This window comes from Scylla paramamosain, unplaced genomic scaffold, assembly GCF_035594125.1.
Source record: "Scylla paramamosain isolate STU-SP2022 unplaced genomic scaffold, ASM3559412v1 Contig54, whole genome shotgun sequence".
Classification (NCBI taxonomy): Eukaryota; Metazoa; Arthropoda; class Malacostraca; order Decapoda; family Portunidae; genus Scylla; species Scylla paramamosain.
The window spans coordinates 510855-532525 of record NW_026973719.1 but is presented as its reverse complement, the minus strand read 5'-3'; the positions used below and the strand labels follow the sequence as shown (position 1 = coordinate 532525).

At 44.7% G+C, this 21671-nt stretch overlaps 1 protein-coding gene across 7 annotated transcripts in view; it reads left to right on the top strand.

The window, feature by feature from the left end:
• The first annotated feature begins 543 nt into the window (after positions 1 to 543).
• LOC135098313 (fibrocystin-L-like) overlaps positions 544 to 21671 on the top strand; it is a 48354-nt gene continuing 27226 nt past the window's right edge. For 3 of the 7 annotated variants that reach the window (XM_064000603.1, XM_064000607.1, XM_064000608.1), the window contains exons 1-15: positions 5517 to 5680; positions 6074 to 6223; positions 6939 to 7113; positions 7414 to 7564; positions 7902 to 8246; positions 8846 to 9012; positions 9322 to 9560; positions 10363 to 10517; positions 10864 to 11148; positions 11895 to 12067; positions 12592 to 12661; positions 16863 to 17025; positions 18448 to 18683; positions 19222 to 19368; positions 20331 to 20546. In XM_064000603.1, coding sequence (XP_063856673.1) covers positions 6097 to 6223; positions 6939 to 7113; positions 7414 to 7564; positions 7902 to 8246; positions 8846 to 9012; positions 9322 to 9560; positions 10363 to 10517; positions 10864 to 11148; positions 11895 to 12067; positions 12592 to 12661; positions 16863 to 17025; positions 18448 to 18683; positions 19222 to 19368; positions 20331 to 20546 — 2649 coding nt within the window. In that variant the 5' untranslated portion in view covers positions 5517 to 5680; positions 6074 to 6096. Of the gene's footprint in view, positions 764 to 5121; positions 5267 to 5515; positions 5681 to 6059; positions 6224 to 6938; positions 7114 to 7413; positions 7565 to 7901; positions 8247 to 8845; positions 9013 to 9321; positions 9561 to 10362; positions 10518 to 10863; positions 11149 to 11894; positions 12068 to 12591; positions 12662 to 16862; positions 17026 to 18447; positions 18684 to 19221; positions 19369 to 20330; positions 20547 to 21671 lie in introns of those variants that run through there. The other 4 variants (XM_064000605.1, XM_064000610.1, XM_064000604.1 and 1 more) reach the window with 4 other exon arrangements.

Genomic DNA, 21671 nt, shown 5'->3' with positions numbered 1-21671 from the left:
CAGCTCGGGGTTCATTCCCGGGTACATGATGGTGGTGGTTGGTGGTGCTGAGTGCCCCATGCTGCAGGAGAGTGCCAACACCATCTCCTGCCTCCTGCCACCTGGCATTGAGGGGGAGGCAGCGGTGGTGGTCAGTGTGGCCTGCAGTGAGAATGTGATGGCTGCCAAAGCATTCACCTACGCTGCAGCCGTCACCCCCATGCTTCTCTCTGTCACGCGAGTCTTGATGCCATGCACCCCACTTCACCACACACACACACACACACACACACACACACACACACACACACACACACACACACACACACACACACACACACACACACACACACACACACACATCTTCTGTATCACTGGTGTTTTGTTTATAATAATAATAATAATAATAATAATAATAATAATAATAATAATAATGATAATAATAATAATAATGATGCTACTACTACTACAACTGATAATAATAATAATAATAATAATAATAATAATAATATAATAATAATAATAATGATGATGATGATGATAATGATGATGATGATAATAATAATAATAATAACAGTAATGCATTATTAATATTATCATTATTAAATATGTTCACTAATTTCAATGAGAACAAATATTTATCATCATGTTCAAAGTGATTGTGTTGGCCAGCACCCCCACCACCTCATTTACCCAGTGACCTCAGATCTTGATGTTGCAGGTGGCGCAGGATCACTCCTGAGCTGGGTCTTTGTGTTGGCAAAGACAATTCAGTCTTCACTAGGTGAATTGCCACACTCTTGAATCTTCTGAATTTTCCACCATCTGGCTTCAACCACAGACTCATTCAAACTAAATTTATCTGTGCTGTATACCTCTCATCTAACTTCTCTGACTATAAGAAATTCTTTGACTAACTTCCAAAGTGGAGCACATTCTGACTCTCTTCCCTTTTGCAGAGATCTCCATTCTTGGAGACTTCAATGTTCACCACCAGCTTTGGCTTTCCTCTCCTTTAACTGACCATCCTGGTGAACTAGCCTTCAACTTTACCATTCTCCACGACCCAGAGCAACATCCTACTTGTATTCCTGACTGTCTTGGAGATATGCCCAACATTCTTGACCTTTTCCTGACTTCTAATCCATCTGCTTATGCTGTTACCCTATCTTTTCTGTTGGGCTCCTCTGATCACAATCTCACTTCTGTATCTCATCCTATTGCTCCAATTCCTCCTCAGGATCCCCCTAAGCAGAGGTGCCTCTGACATTTTGCTTCTGCTAGTTAGGGGGCCTGAGGAGGTGTTTTGCTGATTTTCCTTGGAATGACTACTGCTTCCATGTCACAGACTGTCTCTGTGTGCTGAGTACATAACAGAGGTGATAGTATCTGGCATGAAAGCGTACATTCCTCTCTCTTTTTCTCGACCTAAACCTTCCAAACCTTGGTTTAACACAGCCTGTTCTTGTGTTATACATGATAGAGAGATGGGTAACAAAAGGTACTTGAGCCTTCCATCACCAGAATCTCATGCCTGAATGCATGAATATTTCTCATGCATGAATATTTCTGCCTGGAACCATGCAAAGTCTTTTCTCCAACAAGCCAAAAACTCCTTCATAAATAGAAAGTGTCAAAATTTTTCAAGATCTAACTCCCCTCATGACTTCTGGCACCTAACCAAACACATCTCCCATAACTTTGCTTCTTCATCTTTCTCTCTTTTATTTCAACCAGATGGCACCACTCTGATCTCATCTATTTCTAAAGCTGAACTCTTTCCTCAAACCTTTGCTAAAAACTCTACCTTGAATGATTCAGTGCCTGTTCCTCCCTCTCCTCCACCTTCTGACTACTTTGTGTTACCTATTAAAATTCTTCACAACGATGTTTTCCATGCCTTCACTGGCCTAAACCCTCAGAAGGCTTATGGACCTGATGGGGTCCCTCCTATTGTTCTCCGAAACCATGCCTCCGTGCTTGCACCTTGCCTAGTCAAACTCTTTCAACTCCATCTGTCAACATCTACCTCTCCTTCTTGCTGGAAGTTTGCCTACATTCAGCATGTTCCTAAAAAGGGTGACCGTTCTAATCCCCCAAACTACCATCCTATTGCTTTAATTTCCTGCCTATCTAAAATTTTTTAATCTTTCCTCAACAGGAAGATTCTTAAACATCTTTCACTTCACAACTTTCTATCTGATCGCCAGTATGGGTTCTGTCAAGGCTGCTCTACTTCTTCTGGCTTTTCTTACTGAGTCTTGGTCATCTCTTTTAGAGATTTTAGAGAAACTTTTGCTGTTGCCTTAGACATATCAAAAGCTTTTGATAGAGTCTGACACAAAGCTTTGATTTCCAAACTGCCCTCCTACGGCTTCTATCCTTTTCTCAGCAACTTCATCTTAAGTTTCCTTCCTGACCGTTCTGTTGCTGCTGTGGTAGATGGTCAGTGTTCTTCTAAATCTATTAACAGTGGTGTTCCTCAGGGTTCTGTCCTATCACATATTCTCTTCCTATTATTCATCAATGATCTTCTAAACCAAACTTCTTGTCCTATCCACTCATATGATGATGATACCACCCTGCACTTTTACACGTCTTTTCATAGATGTCCAACCCTTCAGGAAGTAAACAGGTCACAAAAGGAAACCACAGAACACCTGTCGTCTGATTTCTCTGAAATTTCTGATTGTGACAGAGCAAACTTAGTATTGTTCAATGCCTCAAAAACTCAATTCTTCCATCTACCAACTCAACACAACCTTCCAGACAAATATTCCATCTTCGTCAATGGCACATAACTGTTCCCCTCTCCTACATTGAACATCCTCGGTCTGTCCTTTTCTTATAATCTAGACTGGAATCTTCACATCTCATCCCTAGCTAAAACAGCCTCTATGAAGTTAGGCATTCTGAGACATCGCCAGTTTTTCTCACCCTTCCAGCTGCTCTGTACAGAGGCCCTATCCATCCATGTATGGATTATGCCTTTCTATGGATTATGCTCTTCTAGACAGGGTTGAATCAAAAGCTTTTTGTCTCATCAACTCCTCAATAACTGACTGTCTTCAGCCTCTTACTCACTGCTGCAATGTTGCATCTCTTGCTATCTTCTATCACCATTTTCATGCTAACTGTTCTTCTGATCTTGCTAGCTGCATGCCTCCCCTCCTACTGCAGCCTTGCTGCACAAGACCTTCTTTTTCTCACCCCTACTCTGTCCACCTCTCTAATGCAAGAGTTAACCAGTAATCTTATCATTCATCCCTGTCTCTGGTAAACTCTGGAACTCCCTACCTGCTTCTGTATTTCCACCTTCCTGTGACTTGAACTCCTTCAAGAGGGAAGTTTCAACACACTTATCCTTCAATTTTTGATCACCGCTTTGGACCCTGTTTGGGGACTTGCATCTCGGTGGGTTTTTTTTTTTAAATTGGGTTTTTGTTGCCATTGGCCCGTGTCCCTCTTACATGAAAAAAGTTCAACAAAGGACTGTTGTTAAGACACTGCACGTGAGGTGGCCCCCAGTTTGGAAGTATTGTAAATGAATGTTGCGATGAAATAGAATGGGTCTTTGAGACAACAACAAATAAGATGAATGATGATAGTAATAATAATGACAGTGATACTAATACTACTAATATTGATAGTAATAATACTACCTAATAATTATAGTGACAATAATAATAACAATGACAACATAATGTTAGTGCTCACTTTGTTCATTATCTAGCTTGTAGGAATTTTGGGTCAGCAGTCTTCACTTGCCTCAAGACTCACAGGTCAACCAAGTGTTCCACCATGGAGGGCATGTCACTCACACCAGTTCTTCAGAATTGTCGTGCTTTAACACAGTCTGTGATGTAGTGGCAAGAAGTGTGTTTGTTGTTCTCAATACACAGCCTGCACTCACTGCTTTCACACATCAGAGCTTGCTGTTGGCCCAAATGAAATTATAGGGGCATAGGATGGGATTATCCCTTAATGAAGCCAACAGGTTGATAATGTCATAATTAATGTAGCCAAGGCCAGAAGCAGAGCCAGAGCCAGCCATTCCAGTTCATCAGCGTGGAGCAGAGCAGCCAGCCTGCCAACCTTCCACAACAGTGTCTGGGCACTAAGCAGAACTGAGTGTGGCCCTTCAGGTTGCCTGATTCCTGTATGAGTAACTTTTTTGTGGGGCCAGCCTGTTCAGGCCACTGGACAGGCCAGCCAGAGCATGCATGCTGGCCTCAAGGCTTAGTTTGGAGGGAGTCTAACGAAAAAAAAAAAAAAAAGCAACTTTGGAGTGGTAGAATCGCGACACCTTGACCACATATGTAACAAAGACTACTTTTGATAAACAAGCATAATCCCTGACTCTCATAGGACTCTGTGGGCTCTCTTCTCTCTCCTCCTCTTGCCTCCTTAAAACTTCATTTCTTCTATAAATAATGTCCACAATGTCAAGTACAGGGTCATCAGTGAGCTCTTATGCTAAGAAGAGTGCTGTGGGTGGCCATTTTTGCTGCTTCCTGCTGATGGACTGCCCCAAACGAACGGGGGTGCAGGGTTAGAGAGAAACTTCCCGTATAATGCACCCCTGGTCTCCTGTCCCCACCCCACCCCCCCTTCCCTCCCAACCTCACACTTTTTTTTTTTTTTTTTTTTTTTTTTTTTTTTTTTTATGTAGGAAGGATACTGGCCAAGGGCAACAAAAATCTAATAAAAAAAAATGCCCACTGAAATGCCAGTCCCTAAAAGGGTCAAAGCAGTGGTCAAAAATTGGTGGATAAGTGTCTTGAAACCTCCCTCTTGAAGGAATTCAAGTCATAGGAAGGTGGAAATACAGAAGCAGGCAAGGAATTCCAGAGTTTACCAGAGAAAGGGATGAATGATTGAGAATACTGGTTAACTCTTGCGTTAGAGAGGTGGACAGAATAGGAGTGAGAGAAAGATGAAAGTCTTGTGCAGCGAGGCCGCGGAAGGAGGGGAGGCATGCAGTTAGCAAGATCAGAAGAGCAGTTAGCATGAAAATAGCGGTAGAAGACAGCTAGAGATGCAACATTGCGGCGGTGAGAGAGAGGCTGAAGACAGTCAGTTAGAGGAGAGGAGTTGATGAGACGAAAAGCTTTTGACACTACCCCCTTACTCTCCTGCCAGGCCCTCTACTGATGTGGTGAGCAGCACCACCCTCACACTGGATGGCACTGGCTTCACTCTGTCCGGGGGCATCCCTGAGGTCACCGTGGGGGGCAAAAGGTGTGGCCTGGTCTCCCCTGCTTCCCCCACCTCCCTCCAGTGCATCGTGAGTCAGGGGGATTGAGAAGTGCTGTAAGGAAGAGACTGATGAGTGCCATGAGGGAGTGTGAGGCAGCTTGGGGAGAAAAGTGAGAGGGAACTGAGTAATAATAATAGTAGAGGAAATAGATGTAGTTCTGCAAATGAGTGAGTGACAGGAAAAGTAACATTACTGAATGAGACACAATGAATTAAGCAATGATAGATTTGGGTTAGGAAAAGTTTTTTGAATTAGGAAGAATGTTTAATGCTCTTTTTTCTTTCTTTCCCTGGTGGTGGTGGTGGTGGTGGTGGTGGAGACAGGTCCCAGCACTTGGAGGAGGGAAACATGAGGTGGTTGTGAGGGATGCAGTGTATGGAGACTCCAACAACTTGTCCATCTCCCTCATCTTCTCTCTCACCTCACTCACTCCCTCCTCAGGTGTGTGTGTGTGTGTGTGTGTGTGTGTGTGTGTGTGTGTGTGTGTGTGTGTGTGTTTTGTACCTCTCTTTGCCTGCCTGTCTGTCTGTATCTATCTATCTGCTTCTCTCTCTCTCTCTCTCTCTCTCTCTCTCTCTCTCTCTCTCTCTCTCTCTCTCTCTCTCTCTCTCTCTCTCTCTCTCTCTCTCTCTCTCTGCATGTCTGTCTCTGCCTGTCTGTCTGTCTCTACTTATATGTCTCTGCCGTCTTGTCTATCTTTCTGTCTGTTCCTGATTATACTGTATCCTTCTGCCTGTCTCTGTCTGTCCATCTGTCGCAACCTGTTTGTCTGTCTCTGTGTTTGTGTGTCTGTGTGTCTGTCTCATCCCCCTGACTCTGACTGACCTTACACAGGGAGCTTTGGGGGTGCTAGGATCATGCTGGCAGGTCAGGGCTTTGACCCGGATGGCGGCTCCTTGGTGACCTTGTGTGACCTGCCCTGTGACCTTGTGAGCAGTGACAGCACCACAGCCATAACCTGTGTGGCACCAGCCCTGCCCCACAGTGAGTAGTGGTGGTGGTGGTAGTGGTAGTAGTGTCATTATTACTGTTATTCATGATAATAGCAGTATTATTATCATTAGTAGTATTATGATAATTAATTCATTGATAATGATAATAATGACAATATAACTAATCCTTCCTTTATTTGTCTCTGTGTGTGTGTGTGTGTGTGTGTGTGTGTGTGTGTGTGTGTGTGTGTGTGTGTGTGTGATGGTCAGTAAATTATCTCTATCAATAAATTATCTATCTGTACCTATTTACCTATCTATTAATCTATTTACCTACTTATCTATCTATCTGTCTATCTATCTATCTATCTATCTATCTATCTATCTATCTATCTACAGTATGTCTACCTGTTTGTCTACCTACCTACCTATCTATCTATCAATCAGTCTGTCTGTATAACTGAATCTGTTAACTAAACCTTCCTTTTATTTGTCTATGTGTGTGTGTGTGTGTGTGTGTGTGTGTGTGTGTGTGTGTGTGTGTGTGTGTGTGATGATCAATAAACTATCTATCTGCTTTTTCTATCTGTCAGTTAACTATCAATCTGTTCATCCATCTGTCAATAAACTATAAATCTATCAATTTATTTATCTATCTCTATCTATCTATCTGTCAATTAATCAATTAATTTATCTATCCATCCATCCATCAATTTATCCATCCCGCAATCCAACCATCCATCCATCTATCCATCTACATGTACCAGGTGAGGCAGATGTGACATGTGATGTGGTGGTGAGCAGCCCGAATGGTTTGTCTGCCAGTCTGCTGGGTGGCTTCACCTACCAACTGGCTCTCACACTCTCCCTCACTGGCCTGGAGCCCCAGCGAGGCGGCACTGCTGGCGGCACCTCCCTCACCCTCACTGGCACTGGCTTTGGGTAAGTACCACAGTGCCTGGTGTCTGTGTGACTTCTGGGTGTCTGTGCTTCTCTGCCTGCCTGTCTGTCTGTCTGTATGCATGCTGTATTTTCTGCCATATAACCTTGCTTAACCTGATCACTGCCCCCTCAGGTCAAGCAGTATTGCAGTGACCTGACCTAACCTTGCCTAACCTTAAGACAAGTGACAACATAGTGACCTGACTTAACCTTGTCTAACCCAGCCACTACCTCCTCAGGTCAAATGGCAACATAATGATCTGACTTGACCTTGCCTAACTTAGACCTTATCCTCCCTAGGTTGAGCGGCAATAAGGTCACCATTGGTGGGTCAGAGTGCAAGGTGACCCAAGAGGGTCCGACCAGCATCACCTGCATCACTGAGGCTCACCAAGGGTCGGGTCAATTCCAGGTCAAGGTCACTGCCCCTGGGAAAGGCTTGGCAGCAGCTGTGAGTGTTTATGTGTTCTTTTGTTTGGTGAAAGTGTTTTGCTCTTTTTCCTTCTGTTTTCTTGCTTAATTTGATGTCTTTTATTAATTTTTGTGTTTATAATTTCTTCATCTCCTGTTTCACCCTTTTAGCCTCATTTTCTCCTTTCCTTTCTTAACTTACCTTCCTTTTTCTATCCCTCTATCCCCTCTGACCCCTTCACCCCTCACCTTTCCTCCCTCACCCCTCATCATTGATCCCTCACCTCTAAAATTCACCACTCAGCACCCTCATCTCATTCTCCTCCTTCACCCACCTCACCCCCTCACCCCTCACCTCTCACCCCTCATCTCCACAGCAGAACAATAGTGGAATCTTCTCCTACTTCGACCTCTGGAGTTCACCATTCACTTGGGGCAGCGAACCGCCACCATCACAGGGGCAGCTGGTGGTGGTGACTCAGGGCAAGACACTGCTGCTGGACCAGTCAACACCAGTGCTGAAGATGCTGCTCATCCAGGGCGGCCACGTGGTGTTTGATGTGGAGACTGTGGAGGAGCTGGTGTTGCGGGCAGAGTATATTTTGATCATTGGTGGTGGCTCTCTCAGTATTGGGTCGGAGGATCAGCCTTTCCCTGGTGAGGCCGTCATTGAACTGCACAGCAACACACACTCCACCGAGCTGCCCTTGTATGGTGCCAAGGTGAGAGGCTGAGGGAGAGTGTGAGGGTGCCAAGGGGAGAGGGAGAGAGAGAGGATGCCAAGGTGAGAGGCAAAGGGAGAGAGAAGGATTTAACCAGGATTCTATGCCTTTCATGGATTCTGGTTGAGGTTGGTCTGGTTATCAAGATGCATCCATGATTGTAGTGGTGAGGAGGATGAGTCTGTCTATCTGTCTGTCTGTGTGTCTGCTTGTTTGTCAAGGAATCTAGGCTTTCATTCTGTTGGTTTGTATTGTTGTGATCTGTCTGTATGTTTTGTCTGACAGATAGATCACAACAATATAAACCAGCAGAATATAAGACTAGATTCTTTGACAGACAGACAGACACAGACAGACCACAACAATACAAACCAGCAGAGTATAAGACTAGATTCCTTGACTGACAGACAGACAGACAGACCACAACGATACAAACCATCAAAATGAAAGACTAGACTCCATCCCACTGTGCAGAGAGAGAGAGAGAGAGAGAGAGAGAGAGAGAGAGAACAACAATAAAAATAACAACATAAAAGACTGGATTTCTTCCACATAACCTAACCAAACCCCTTTACCACCTACCCTGACCCATCCCACAGGTGTTGGCGGTGCGTGATGGGACGCTGGACCTTCATGGCCGTCACGTCCCCATCACCTGGACCCACCTGGCACACACGGCCTCCCTTGGGGACACCAACCTCACCCTGTCCCTGCCCGTCACCTTGAGGCAGGGTGACCAGGTTGTTATTGCTACCACAGAGAACAGGTAAAGGAACATTCATGTGCAAATCTCTCTCTCTCTCTCTCTCTCTCTCTCTCTCTCTCTCTCTCTCTCTCTCTCTCTCTCTCTCTCTCTCTCTCTCTCTCTCACCCGTAGAGATGCAGTAGATAAAAATATCTCTCTACTTCTCTCATAACCATCCTCTCTCCTTCCCTCCCTCTCTCCCTCCTTTCTCTCTAACCACCAATCCATCTCTGCCTAACCACCTCTCTCTCTCTCTCTCTCTCACTACCCATTCATCTCCCAAACCACCCCTCTCTCCCTGTCCCTCTCACCCCCTTCATCCCTCCACAGGTTCTACATGAAGGAGAACGAGGTGAGGACCATCGCATCAGTCTCTGAGGATGGCCTGGAGGTCACACTGACAGAGGCACTGGAGCACACCCACCTCTCCGTCACCCAGACTCTCGGGGGACACACAGTGGAGACACGTGCAGAGGTGGGACTCCTCACCCACAATGTCAAGATCCAGGGAAATGTTGGCACCGACTTCAGTGTGGCTATTGAGGGCTGTGACACTGCTTTTAGGCCTGGTGAGTTTGGTGTTGTGGTGTTGTTCTGTGCTGTATATAGGCTATGAAAGGCTGTGAGGAGGAGGAATAGTGTGTAGGTCTGAGTTCATTGACTTCTGGTGAGTGACTTATTGCTGTTCTGTTGCAGATTCTGAAGGTGTGTTGTGTGTGGGCCGTAAGGAGTAGTAGTAGTAGTAGTAGTAGTGTGTAGGTGTGAGTTCATTCAGTTCTGGTGAGTTTGGTGACTTACTGCCATTCTGGTGCAGGTTCTCAAGGTGTATAGTAGTGGTTGTGAATAGTAGCAGTGGTGTGTGATGGTGCAGATCTGAATTTTAAAGGATTCACCATGCTTAAGTCACAATACGTTCCCTCAGAATCTGTTAATGGTGTAGAATCTTGTTCATTTATGATTACAGTTATGAAAGAACTCTTGAAAGCCACAATACTTTCCACCAAAATCTATTAACAGTATATAATCTTTGTTAACCTCATTACAATCAGGAAAACATCCTTGAAAACCACAACAGTTTCCACCACACTCAGTTAATGGCATAGAATCCTTGTTAGATTGTGAAAATATCCTTGAAAACAACAATAGTTTTCCCCAGATCTAATAAAGGCATAGAATCCTTGCTAACCTTTCACTACTATAATGAAAACATCCTGGAAAATCCCAGTAACTTTCACCAGGACCTGATAGAAGTGGCTGAGATAAGATGCAGAAACACGAGAATACATCTCTCTTTTTCTTTCTCTCAATGCATTCTTCTCTCTCTGTTCACTGCCACACACCAACATGTCTCTCTTCTCTTTACCATCCCAGACCAGCACGCCACCCAGTCAAGTTTCAATGGTCGACATGGAGACGAGATTGGCGGTGACCAATTTGGCGCCACCGTGATACTGTCTGGAAAATTCCCTGACCTGGACTTGGTGATGGGACGCATTGAGTACGTGGAGGTGACCAAGACTGGTCAGGTGAGGCTGTGAGAGGCTGGGTCCTGCTGGGCCAATCTGGGTCAGGTCATGTGTGTTGTGGCAGTGGTAATGGTAGTAGTAGTAGTAGTAGTAGTAGTAGTAGTAGTAGTAGTAGTAATGTCACATGTCACAATGTCACATTTGAGCAATATGTGTTGTACTTCCACTTGAGAGAGACACATTAGTATCACCTCCACATCCACCCTAATTCATTCACACATCAAAATATCCCTCCACCTCCACTTCAAACAGGCACAGTAACATCACCTCCACTTCAGGCAAGCACAATAACACACCACATCCATTGTAATCCACACACATACACACTTGCCAAATTTCCACCCAGGCATTCCAACTTGGGCGGTACCCACTCCACTTCCACCTGGCTGGGGACATGGGTGGTTCGTACATCCGCGGGTGCTCCATCCACCACACCTACAACCGCGCAGTGACAATGCACTCAACAAACAACCTGCTGGTGGAGCATAATGTGGCGTACAACAACATGGGTCACGCTATCTTCACAGAGGATGGGGTGGAGCAGAACAGTGTGGTGCAGTACAACCTTGCAGTCTACACCAGGACCTCCTCTTCCCTTCTTAATGTGGATGTGACACGCTCCTCATTCTGGGTGGGTGTGTGTATGTGATTATCTAGTTGTATTTAACAAGTTGTACTGCACAGGATCCAAGCAAGCTCTTTTGTCCTGTTTCCATATCTATGTTTGCACGATTTCTCTTTAATTATGTGTACAATGCTCTGCTTCAACCACATCTTTTGTGTGTGTGTGTGTGTGTGTGTGTGTGTGTGTGTGTGTGTGTGTGCACATGTGTGCGTGTATAGGGGAAGGAAGCAGTTAGGGAAAAGGTGGGAGGAGGGAGAACAAGTAAGGGATGTCTTCTACTTTCTCTCACCCCTATTCTATCCACCTCTCTAATGCAAGAATTAACCAGTATTCTCAATCATTCATCCCTTTATCTCGTAAACTCTGGAACTCACTGCCTGCTTCTGTATTTCTTCAGTCCAATAACTTGAACTCCTTCAAGAGGGAGGCTTCAAGTTTTGGATGATCCATTGGCCTCTTTCCTTTAGGGACTGACACCTCAGTGGGTATTTTTCTTCCTTTTGTTGCCCTTGACCAGTGCTCCTCTTTCAGTAAAAATCAATTAGATGGAAGAATGTGTGAGAGAGAGAGAGAGAGAGAGAGAGAGAGAGAGAGAGAGAGAGAGAGAGAGAGAATCTTCCACACACTCAAAACTCTCAAAGTCTCCACAAGCCACTCTGAGAACCACCTCCCACTCCAGTCACACACTCATAACTCCTGCAATTTTCCACAAACCGCTTACTCACTGATCCACTGTTTCGCTCGTCCATCAGGTGGTGAACCCAAACAACATTTTCCGTCACAATGCAGCTGCCAGTGGAACACACTTTGGTTACTGGTACAGGCTGGACCACCACCCCTCGGGCCCATCCGCCACCAACATCTACTGCCAGAACACTGAAAAGATGGGACTCTTCTTCAATAACACTGCACATTCCATGGGAAGGTGTGTGTGTGTGTGTGTGTTTGTGATTGTGTGTTGGCTGGGTAGGAGAGAGAGAGAGAGAGAGAGAGAGAGAGAGAGAGAGAGAGAGAGAGAGAGAGAGAGAGAGAGAGAGAGAGAGAGAGAGAGAGAGAGAGAGTGTGTGTGTGTGTGTGTGTGTGTGTGTGTGTGTGTGTGTGTGTGTGTGTGTGTGTTGGGTGAGAGAGAGAGAGAGAGAGAGAGAGAGAGAGAGAGAGAGAGAGAGAGAGAGAGAGAGAGAGAGAGAGAGAGAGAGAGAGAGAGGATGTGTGTATGTGTGCATGAGTGTTATGGTTATGCTGTGTGTTCTGTGCTGGCTTGAAGTTTACATGGGTGGAATAGAGAGAGTGAGAGAGAGAGAGAGAGAGAGAGAGAGAGAGAGAGAGAGAGAGAGAGAGAGAGAGAGAGAGAGAGAGGATCATAGTACAGAAGGATAAAAGTTAATCTGTTTTCTGGCTATCCATCTGGGACATTGGGACATTTGATGACAACACTGGCCTCTGTTCCAGGTATGGTCTGTGGGTGTTCTCCAATCCAGGATATCACCCAAAGTCCAACATCTGTGGAGGCAGGGACATGGTAAGTCTGTGTCACGCATCACTAAATACGTATCCATTCATGTGTATATGATCTGTGTGTGTGTGTAATGATGGGCAATACTGCTACACTCTGTCATTAGGTGTGTCTTAGTAATTCAGGACACAGGAACATGATAACACTGTAACTGACCAAAGCTCTCACTCACTGATCAGTCAGCAAATTCCCATCTTGTCTTGAAATGTGCAGCAGACTGATGTATTTCCGTCAAAACCCATACAGTTCAAATTATGGTTCTGGTAGAAATACAGAAGTATGCTAACATTTCAAAGTCATATAGAAATTCATAGACCAGTCAGTGATTTAGTACATGAGTCAGTGGCAGTGCTACCATGCTCCTGTACCCTAATTACCTTGCCTAATTACTGATACACTTGATGAAACAGAGCTTACTATTATGAACTGTGCTCCTGTAGCCTCACCTGCCTAATTACTGATACACTTGATGAAACAGAGCTTACTATTACAAAATATTACGATCCCACACAGGATAGTCCAGGCAAAGCACCACACACACACACACACACACACACACACACACACACACACACACACACACACACACACACACACACACACACACACACACTGCTGTGTGACTGTGAACTTATCATTAAACCCAGCTGTGACCTCACTGAACGTTTCCCTTTGTGTCTCACAACACAAGGGGGCAGTCACAGCCTGCCCTCTAAAGACAACTCTCTTCCTCCACACAAAACTACAAGCACCTAATAACACACACACCCTTCACTCAAAAGATTTTAAATCATCATGGCGACTCCTACACCAGCCTTGGAGTCCCCATCTGGGGAGGGGACCATAAATGTCCCCAGGTCAGACTGCCTTTCTGTTGACGACCCTAAGTGTCTTGACACCCCCCTCAACTTTTTCTTCATTAACTTCTGCAACATTCGCGGTCTAAGATCTAATTTTCAATCTGTAGAACACCACCTCTCCTCTTCTAAACCTCATCTTCTTTTCCTCACTGAAACTCAGGTGTCTGAGGCAACTGACAGTAGTCCCTTTTCTGTTCCCTCCTACTTTCTCTATCCTCATTTTCGATCCAAAGCTGGATGCTGCGTTTATGTGCGCAATGACTTAACCTGCTCTCGTGCCCACGCTCTTGAATCTTCCGAGTTTTCCACCATCTGGCTACGACTACAGAGTCACTCTCATACTAAATTTATCTGTGCTGTATACCTCTCACCTAACTCCTCTGACTATAAAAAATTCTTTGACTACTTAACTTCCAAAGTGGAGCACATTCTGACCCTCTTCCCTTTTGCAGAGATCTCCATTCTTGGAGACTTCAATGTTCACCACCAGCTTTGGCTTTCCTCTCCCTTCACAGACCATCCTGGTGAACTAGCCTACAACTTTGCTATCCTCCATGACCTAGAGAAATTGGTGCAACACCCTACTCGTATTCCTGACCGTCTTGGAGATACGCCCAACATTCTTGACCTTTTCCTGACCTCTAATCCTTCTGCTTATGCTGTCACCCTTTCTTCTCCCTTGGGCTCCTCCGATCACAATCTCATATCTTTATCTTGTCCTATCACTCCAATCCCTCCTCAGGATCCCCCTAAGCGAAGGTGCCTCTGGCGTTTTGCCTCTGCTAGTTGGGGGGACCTGAGGAGGTATTTTGCTGATTTTCCTTGGAATGACTACTGCTTCCGTGTCAGAGACCCGTCTTTGTGTGCTGAGCGCATAACAGAGGTGATAGTGTCTGGCATGGAGGCGTACATTCCTCACTCTTTTTCTCGTCCTAAACCTTCTAAACCTTGGTTTAACACAGCTTGTTCTCGTGCTATACATGATAGAGAGGTGGCCCACAAAAGGTACTTAAGCCTTCCATCACCAGAATCTCATGCACTTTATATTTCTGCCCGGAACCATGCCAAGTCTGTTCTCCAACTAGCCAAAAACTCCTACATTAACAGAAAATGTCAAAACCTTTCAGAATCTAACTCCCCTCGTGATTTCTGGCATCTAGCCAAAAATATCTTCAATAACTTTGCTTCTTCATCTTTCCCTCCTCTATTTCAACCAGATGGCACCACTGCTATCACATCTATTTCTAAAGCTGAACTCTTTGCTCAAACCTTTGCTAAAAACTCTACTTTGGAGGATTCTGGGCTTGTTCCTCCCTCTCCTCCACCCTCTGACTACTTCATGCCATCTATTAAAATTCTTCGCAATGATGTTTTCCATGCCCTCGCTGGCCTAAACCCTCGGAAGGCTTATGGACCTGATGGGGTCCCTCCTATTGTTCTCCGAAACTGTGCCTCCGTGCTTGCACCTTGCCTAGTCAAACTCTTTCAGCTCTGTCTGTCAACATCTACCTTTCCTTCTTGCTGGAAGTTTGCCTACATTCAACCTGTTCCTAAAAAGGATGACCGTTCTAATCCCTCAAACCACCGTCCTATTGCTTTAATTTCCTGCCTATCTAAAGTTTTTGAATCAATCCTCAACAGGAAGATTCTTAAACATCTATCACTTCACAACCTTCTATCTGATCGCCAGTATGGGTTCCGTCAAGGCCGCTCTACTGGTGATCTTCTGGCTTTCCTTACTGAGTCTTGGTCATCCTCTTTTAGAGATTTTGGTGAAACTTTTGCTGTTGCCTTGGACATATCAAAAGCTTTTGATAGAGTCTGGCACAAAGCTTTGATTTCCAAACTACCCTCCTACGGTTTCTATCCTTCTCTCTGTAACTTCATCTCAAGTTTCCTTTCTGACCGTTCTATTGCTGCTGTGGTAGACGGTCACTGTTCTTCTCCTAAATGTATTAACAGTGGTGTTCCTCAGGGTTCTGTCCTGTCACCCACTCTCTTCTTATTATTCATTAATGATCTTCTAAACCACCCTGCACTTTTCCACGTCTTTTCATAGACGTCCAACCCTTCAGGAGGTAAACATATCACGCAGGGAAGCCACAGAACACCTGACTTCTGATCTTTCTAAAATTTCTGATTGGGGCAGAGCAAACTTGGTATTGTTCAATGCCTCAAAAACTCAATTCCTCCATCTATCAACTCGACACAACCTTTCAGACAACTATCCCCTCTTCTTCAATGACACTCAACTGTCCCCCTCTTCTACACTGAACATCCTCGGTCTGTCCTTTACTTATAATCTGAACTGGAAACTTCACATCTCATCTTTAGCTAAAACAGCTTCTATGAAGTTAGGTGTTCTGAGACGTCTCCGCCAGTTTTTCTCACCCCCCCAGCTGCTAACTCTGTACAAGGGCCTTATCCGTCCATGTATGGAGTATGCTTCACATGTCTGGGGGGGTTCCACTCATACTGCTCTTCTAGACAGGGTGGAATCAAAAGCTTTTCGTCTCATCAACTCCTCTCCTCTAACTGACTGTCTTCAGCCTCTCTCTCACCGCCGCAATGTTGCATATCTAGCTGTCTTTTACCGCTATTTTCATGCTAACTGCTCTTCTGATCTTGCTAACTGCATGCCTCCCCTCCTTCCGCGGCCTCGCTGCACAAGACTTTCTTCTTTCTCTCACCCTTATTCTGTCCACCTCTCTAACGCAAGAGTTAACCAGTATTCTCAATCATTCATCTCTTTCTCTGGTAAACTCTGGAACTCCCTGCCTGCTTCTGTATTTCCACCTTCCTATGACTTGAATTCCTTCAAGAGGGAGGTTTCAAGACACTTATCCACCAATTTTTGACCACTGCTTTGACCCTTTTATGGGACTGGCATTTCAGTGGGCATTTTTTTTTATTAGATTTTTGTTGCCCTTGGCCAGTGTCCTTCCTACATAAAAAAAAAAAAAAAACACAAACACACACACACACACACACACACACACACACACACACACACACACACACACACACACACACACACACACACGCGCACACACACACACACACTCACTCACACACGTAGCCCCATCAACCCCTCACTGGTAAGGAACAGTCTTGTGGCTTAGTGAACTGTTACCAAGAAATAAAAATCCCAGTAGTAAGGACAATAAAAAAAAATAAAAAATAAAAAAATAAATAAAAATCTTCCACTTTTGGATGAGCCTTTTGACCATTCTTTTGAGCCTGCACCTCAGTGGCCTTTTTTCACCTGTTGCCCTTAGCCTGTGTCCACTTACACACACACACAAAAAAAAATAAAAGAAAAGAAAAAGAAAAAAAAATTCCTGCAGGGGGCCAAGTGGCAAAGCTTCACCGCGTGGCACTGTGAGCGGGGTGCCGAGGCAGTATCTGGCACTAAGCTGCAGTTCCACAACTTTGTGATGCTTGATAACCAACAGGCTGGCATGGAGATGGTGTCTGTGAAGGGAGGGTTCGGACAGGATGACAGCCCTGGTGAGTCACTGGGTGGTGATGGGGTGAAGGGGGATGGTGACTGGGAGGAGTGAGAGGTATAGGGAGTCCTCAGTTTACAATGATCTCGACTTCTGCCTCTTGGTAGTTAAACTGGCAGTGCTTGTCCCTGTACATTTCCCTTTGTCCTTTATACTGATTTATTTATTTTTTATTTATTTATTTTTTTTTTTACTGTATGTCCTGATGTGTTTCTTTTACAGGTACAGTAGTTATGTTTTTATAAACTAGAATATGACTTTACTATAACATTAGCATAGGTGAGTGACATAATGTAGGTACCAGTTCAAACCTATGCTGAAAATCGGTTTATAGGAATGGAACTCCATCATAACTCAAGGACCCCTTGAGGCCTTGTTGAGCTCCCTGACTGATGAAAAAATTATGGTTAAGAGAAGCAGAGTATGCAAGTGAATTAGTGAGAGGTAGTGAGGCCTTGTTGAGTTCCCTGACTGATGAGAAAGTTGTGGTTAAGAGAAGCAGGATATGCGAGTGAATTAGTGAGAGGTAGTGAGGCCTGGTTGAGCTCCCTGCCTGATGAGGAAATTGTGGTTAAGAAAAGCAGGATATGCAAGTGATGAGTTAAATTGCAATGTTAGTTAAGATGCTTGATTCCATTTCTTCCTTCCCTATATCTTGCACAGCTTTTGGAGGGAACATAAATAACATACCACACAGATCTTTAAATAACTGTTATAGCAAAAACAACAGCAGCAGTTAATATAAGTACACTGAATTATATAATGACATAAACTTGGTTAGGTTAGGTTATGTTCAGTTAGGTTTTCTACAGGCACCTTCTATAACAGTATCTTTAAGTACAGTAACCATTTCACACACCAGCAACTCTCTTAAGGATTTTCAAAGGTCACATGTGTGATTAATTGAACTTTCATGGGCCTCATTTTTCCATTGATGATGCTGAATTCCTGCTAAACTATCACTGGAATCATGAAAACACACTTTGAAACACTAATAGCTCTCATAAGGGCTATTTTCAAAGGCTATATGTGTTGAGTTTGAACTCTCAGGGATGTTTTTTCCCAGTGATGATGATGAATTTCTGTTAAACTATCACTGAAATAATGATGCTGTGGAAGGCTTCTACAGCATCAGTTGTGAAAAAAAGAGAAAATAAAGAAAAAACATGAAAACCTGAATAATCGCCTTGAAAACAGACCTGATGAGAGAGCAGACCTTTTAGAATGCACACCAAGCTACTCTGACACAAACACCATTTTGTCTCCAGATTAAGTTTTTGTAGGATCATGAGACAATCTTTTATTCATGCTGTTTTGTGCAGGCATCTTCAATTCCCTGGTGGTGACACAAACACCATTTTGTCTCCAGATTAAGTTTTTGTAGGATCATGAGACAATCTTTTATTCACACTGTTTTGTGCAGGCATCTTCAATTCCCTGGTGGTGTGTCACTCGGCCCTCAACTCCAGTGCCTGCACCTCAGGAACCAGTGGTATTGTGGCGCCCAAGACCCAGATCTTTAGTATCTCCAATGTCACATTTGTTAACTTTGATGAGGGTGGAAGTGCTGCACTGTCTGGCTGTTCTCAGTGCAGGAACTACCAGGGAGGCTACAGGGCACAGGTTAAGGGTCTGGCCTTTGAGAATTCACCCAACAAGGTAAGGAAAAACATCTCTTCTTCAGGATGACTCTCTGTATCTCCTCAGTTTTTGCCATATATGCACTTATTTTGCAATGCTTTGTTCTCCCATCAGGACAATTTTCTGAAGCCACAACCATGATTACTGAAGTTCTTATGAGTGTTTCTTCTATTACTGATGGTGAACCATTGTTAAACTAGTCTTATATGCATGGAAACACTTAAAAACTCACAAATAACTCATAAGAACTTTTTTAATGCAGAATCATCATTAAACTGATGAGAATCTTGAAAACATTTACAAACACCAGTAACTCTTGTAATGACTGTTTTCAAGGGCTGCATATATAGATTCTCATGGATGTTTTTTTCCCAGTGATGATGGTGAATTCCCTGTTAAACTATCACTAGAAAAGCAATGGTTCTACAGCATTATAGTAAAGAAGACCCATGAAAACGTGACTAATCACCTTGAAAATAAACCTGATGGCAGAGCAAAGTATTCAAGAATACTTTGTTGCTCCTTGACACAGACACCATTCTGTCTCCCACATCAGATCAGGTTTCAGTGGGAACACGAGACAATCTGGATAGACGCTGATGGCTCTCTGACGGGCGAACCGGAGGCAAATGTTGTTCCCACAATGGGCATCTTACCAACTGATTCCTGCACTCAAGAAGCAGCATTCTCTGTCACCAAGAATGTAGGTATAAGGCAGAATATATTTGTGGGTTTATAGATATTTTCCCCTTCCTTTGAGATTTTTTTCTCTCTCATTGATATGCTTCTGGTCTTGTATTTCTTTATTATTTATTGTACCTGGATAAATGCTGATTAACTTGTATGTTTTCCCTTCCCTTCCTTGTACCTTTATCTTATATACTAAGTCATTTCTAGGATGCCATTTCTTTCTTTTTATCTTTTTTCTGTGCCTTTTCTCCAGGGGTCAATGGGCCTAAGAGTGTGAATGATGTGTGTTTGAGTGTGAGGTGCTTTGGGTCACCTAGTATGGGATTATCAGCCTGGTGTATAGACAGATAGATAGATCTCTTTTCCTCCTTGTACTATATATCAAAGAGGCATCCGCATATGCATGTGTGTGTATCTAATCACAGTACACATCACTACATTAGGGAACTTTAAAAGATTAGACAAGTTTATACATGATGATGTTAGGTGGAAATAGATGGGTATGTTTCTTAGAGACTGCCACGTGTAGGTCTGGTAGCCTTTTGCAGCTTCCCTTATTTTCTTTTTTTTTTGTTAATACAAATTTCACCCCATAGTATAAGCAGTCTTATCACTCCCATCACTCCTTTTCTACCTGTCTTTTACATCAGGTATACATCTGTGTATGCATATGTGTATATCTAATCACAGTAAACATCACCAGTACTAACCCCAACAACAGAAAAACCAACTCATGGTAAACTTTGGAATTCCCTGCCTGCTTCTGTGTTTCCTTCTTTCTATGACATGAACTCTTTCAAAAGGGAGGTTTTGAGACACTTGACCTCCAACTTTGAATGATCTTTTTGATCCTTTCCTTTAGAGACTGGCACCTCATTGGACCTTTTAATTTGCTCTTTTTACTGCCCTTGGCCAGCACCCTTCTTACATACAAAAAAACAATAATAACCATTCCTTTGTCTGTCATCACTATAGGTGCCAGGATCAGTTTGCCGAGGGGCCATGAAATTCCTGCGAGTGGCCGTCACCAATCCGAGCCCTTCCTCACTGCTTGGCAAGGACCTGGTGGTAAGCAACGACTTCGGCGCCACCCACATCCCTTACCTCATGTTCCGTATTGGTGGTGCTGGCTGGATGGGGCTTGTCTACACTGGTGCCACCTTTGACTTCAACTTTGAAAATGCTAATCAGGTGAGTTCTGGGTGTGGTGGAGGCTAAAGGGAGAGGAGCACAGCAACACAGGGGAGTGGTGGAGGCTAAGGGGGACATGTGAGCACAAGAACACAAGGATAGCTGCAAGTAGCCATCAGGTCTACAACTGGCAGTCCCTGGGATATAAACTTTCTCTCTCTGACAAACACACACACACACACACACACACACACTCCAGTGACCTCCAGTGCCAGAGAAGACCGCAGGGTGGAGAAGAGGGAATACAAACACTTTGAGGTGCCAAGAACGTGGTATAGTCTTCCCTCACTTCTCTTATTTAATGCAACGTCTCTGGCCAACAAGATGGACGAATTGATTGTGACGGTGAGATCTACTTGTGCGGACATTGTGGCAGTTACTGAGGCGTGGCAGATTGTTCCTGAGGTGTGCACAATGCAGGACTACCAGCTCTACCATCACCTCAGGTCAGGACGCAGGGGGGGGGGGAGTGGCCGTTTTCTGCCGCTCTGCCCTCAGCCCCTCACACCTCCCTGTTGATATTCCTGCCGGTGTGGAGGCCCTGTGGGTGAGAGTCACGCCCCCCTCCCATCCCAGCAACATGGCCTCCATCATAGTTTGCGTCGTGTACCACCCCCCACGAGCCGCCACAGCACAGTTACTCACCGCTCACATCATCAACACTGCTGATGCCCTGAGGGTGAGGTATCCTGCTGCCAAGCTGGTCATCTGTGGGGACTTTAACAGATTAGATATCAACGATATCCTACACCAGCTACACCTCACCCAGGTCGTGGACTTCCCCACCCACCAGCAAGCCATCCTCGACCTTATACTCACAGACCTGGGCCAGCAGTACTCGCCACCCAAGCCGCTGCCTCCCATGGGACGGAGCACCCACCTCTCCATACTGTGGACACCCACACCCACCACCTCGACCCCCCGGTCAGCTGTCACCAGGACCCACCGCCCCATGCCTGACTCAGCCATGAGGGAGTTTGGGCAGTGGGTGATACAACACCCGTGGACCGAGGTGCTGGATGAGGAGGACGTCCACTTAAAATGGCAAAATTACGTCGCCACCACCACAGAAGCCTTCCACCACTACTTCCCAGCCAAGAGCGTTACAACGCACCCATCTGATGC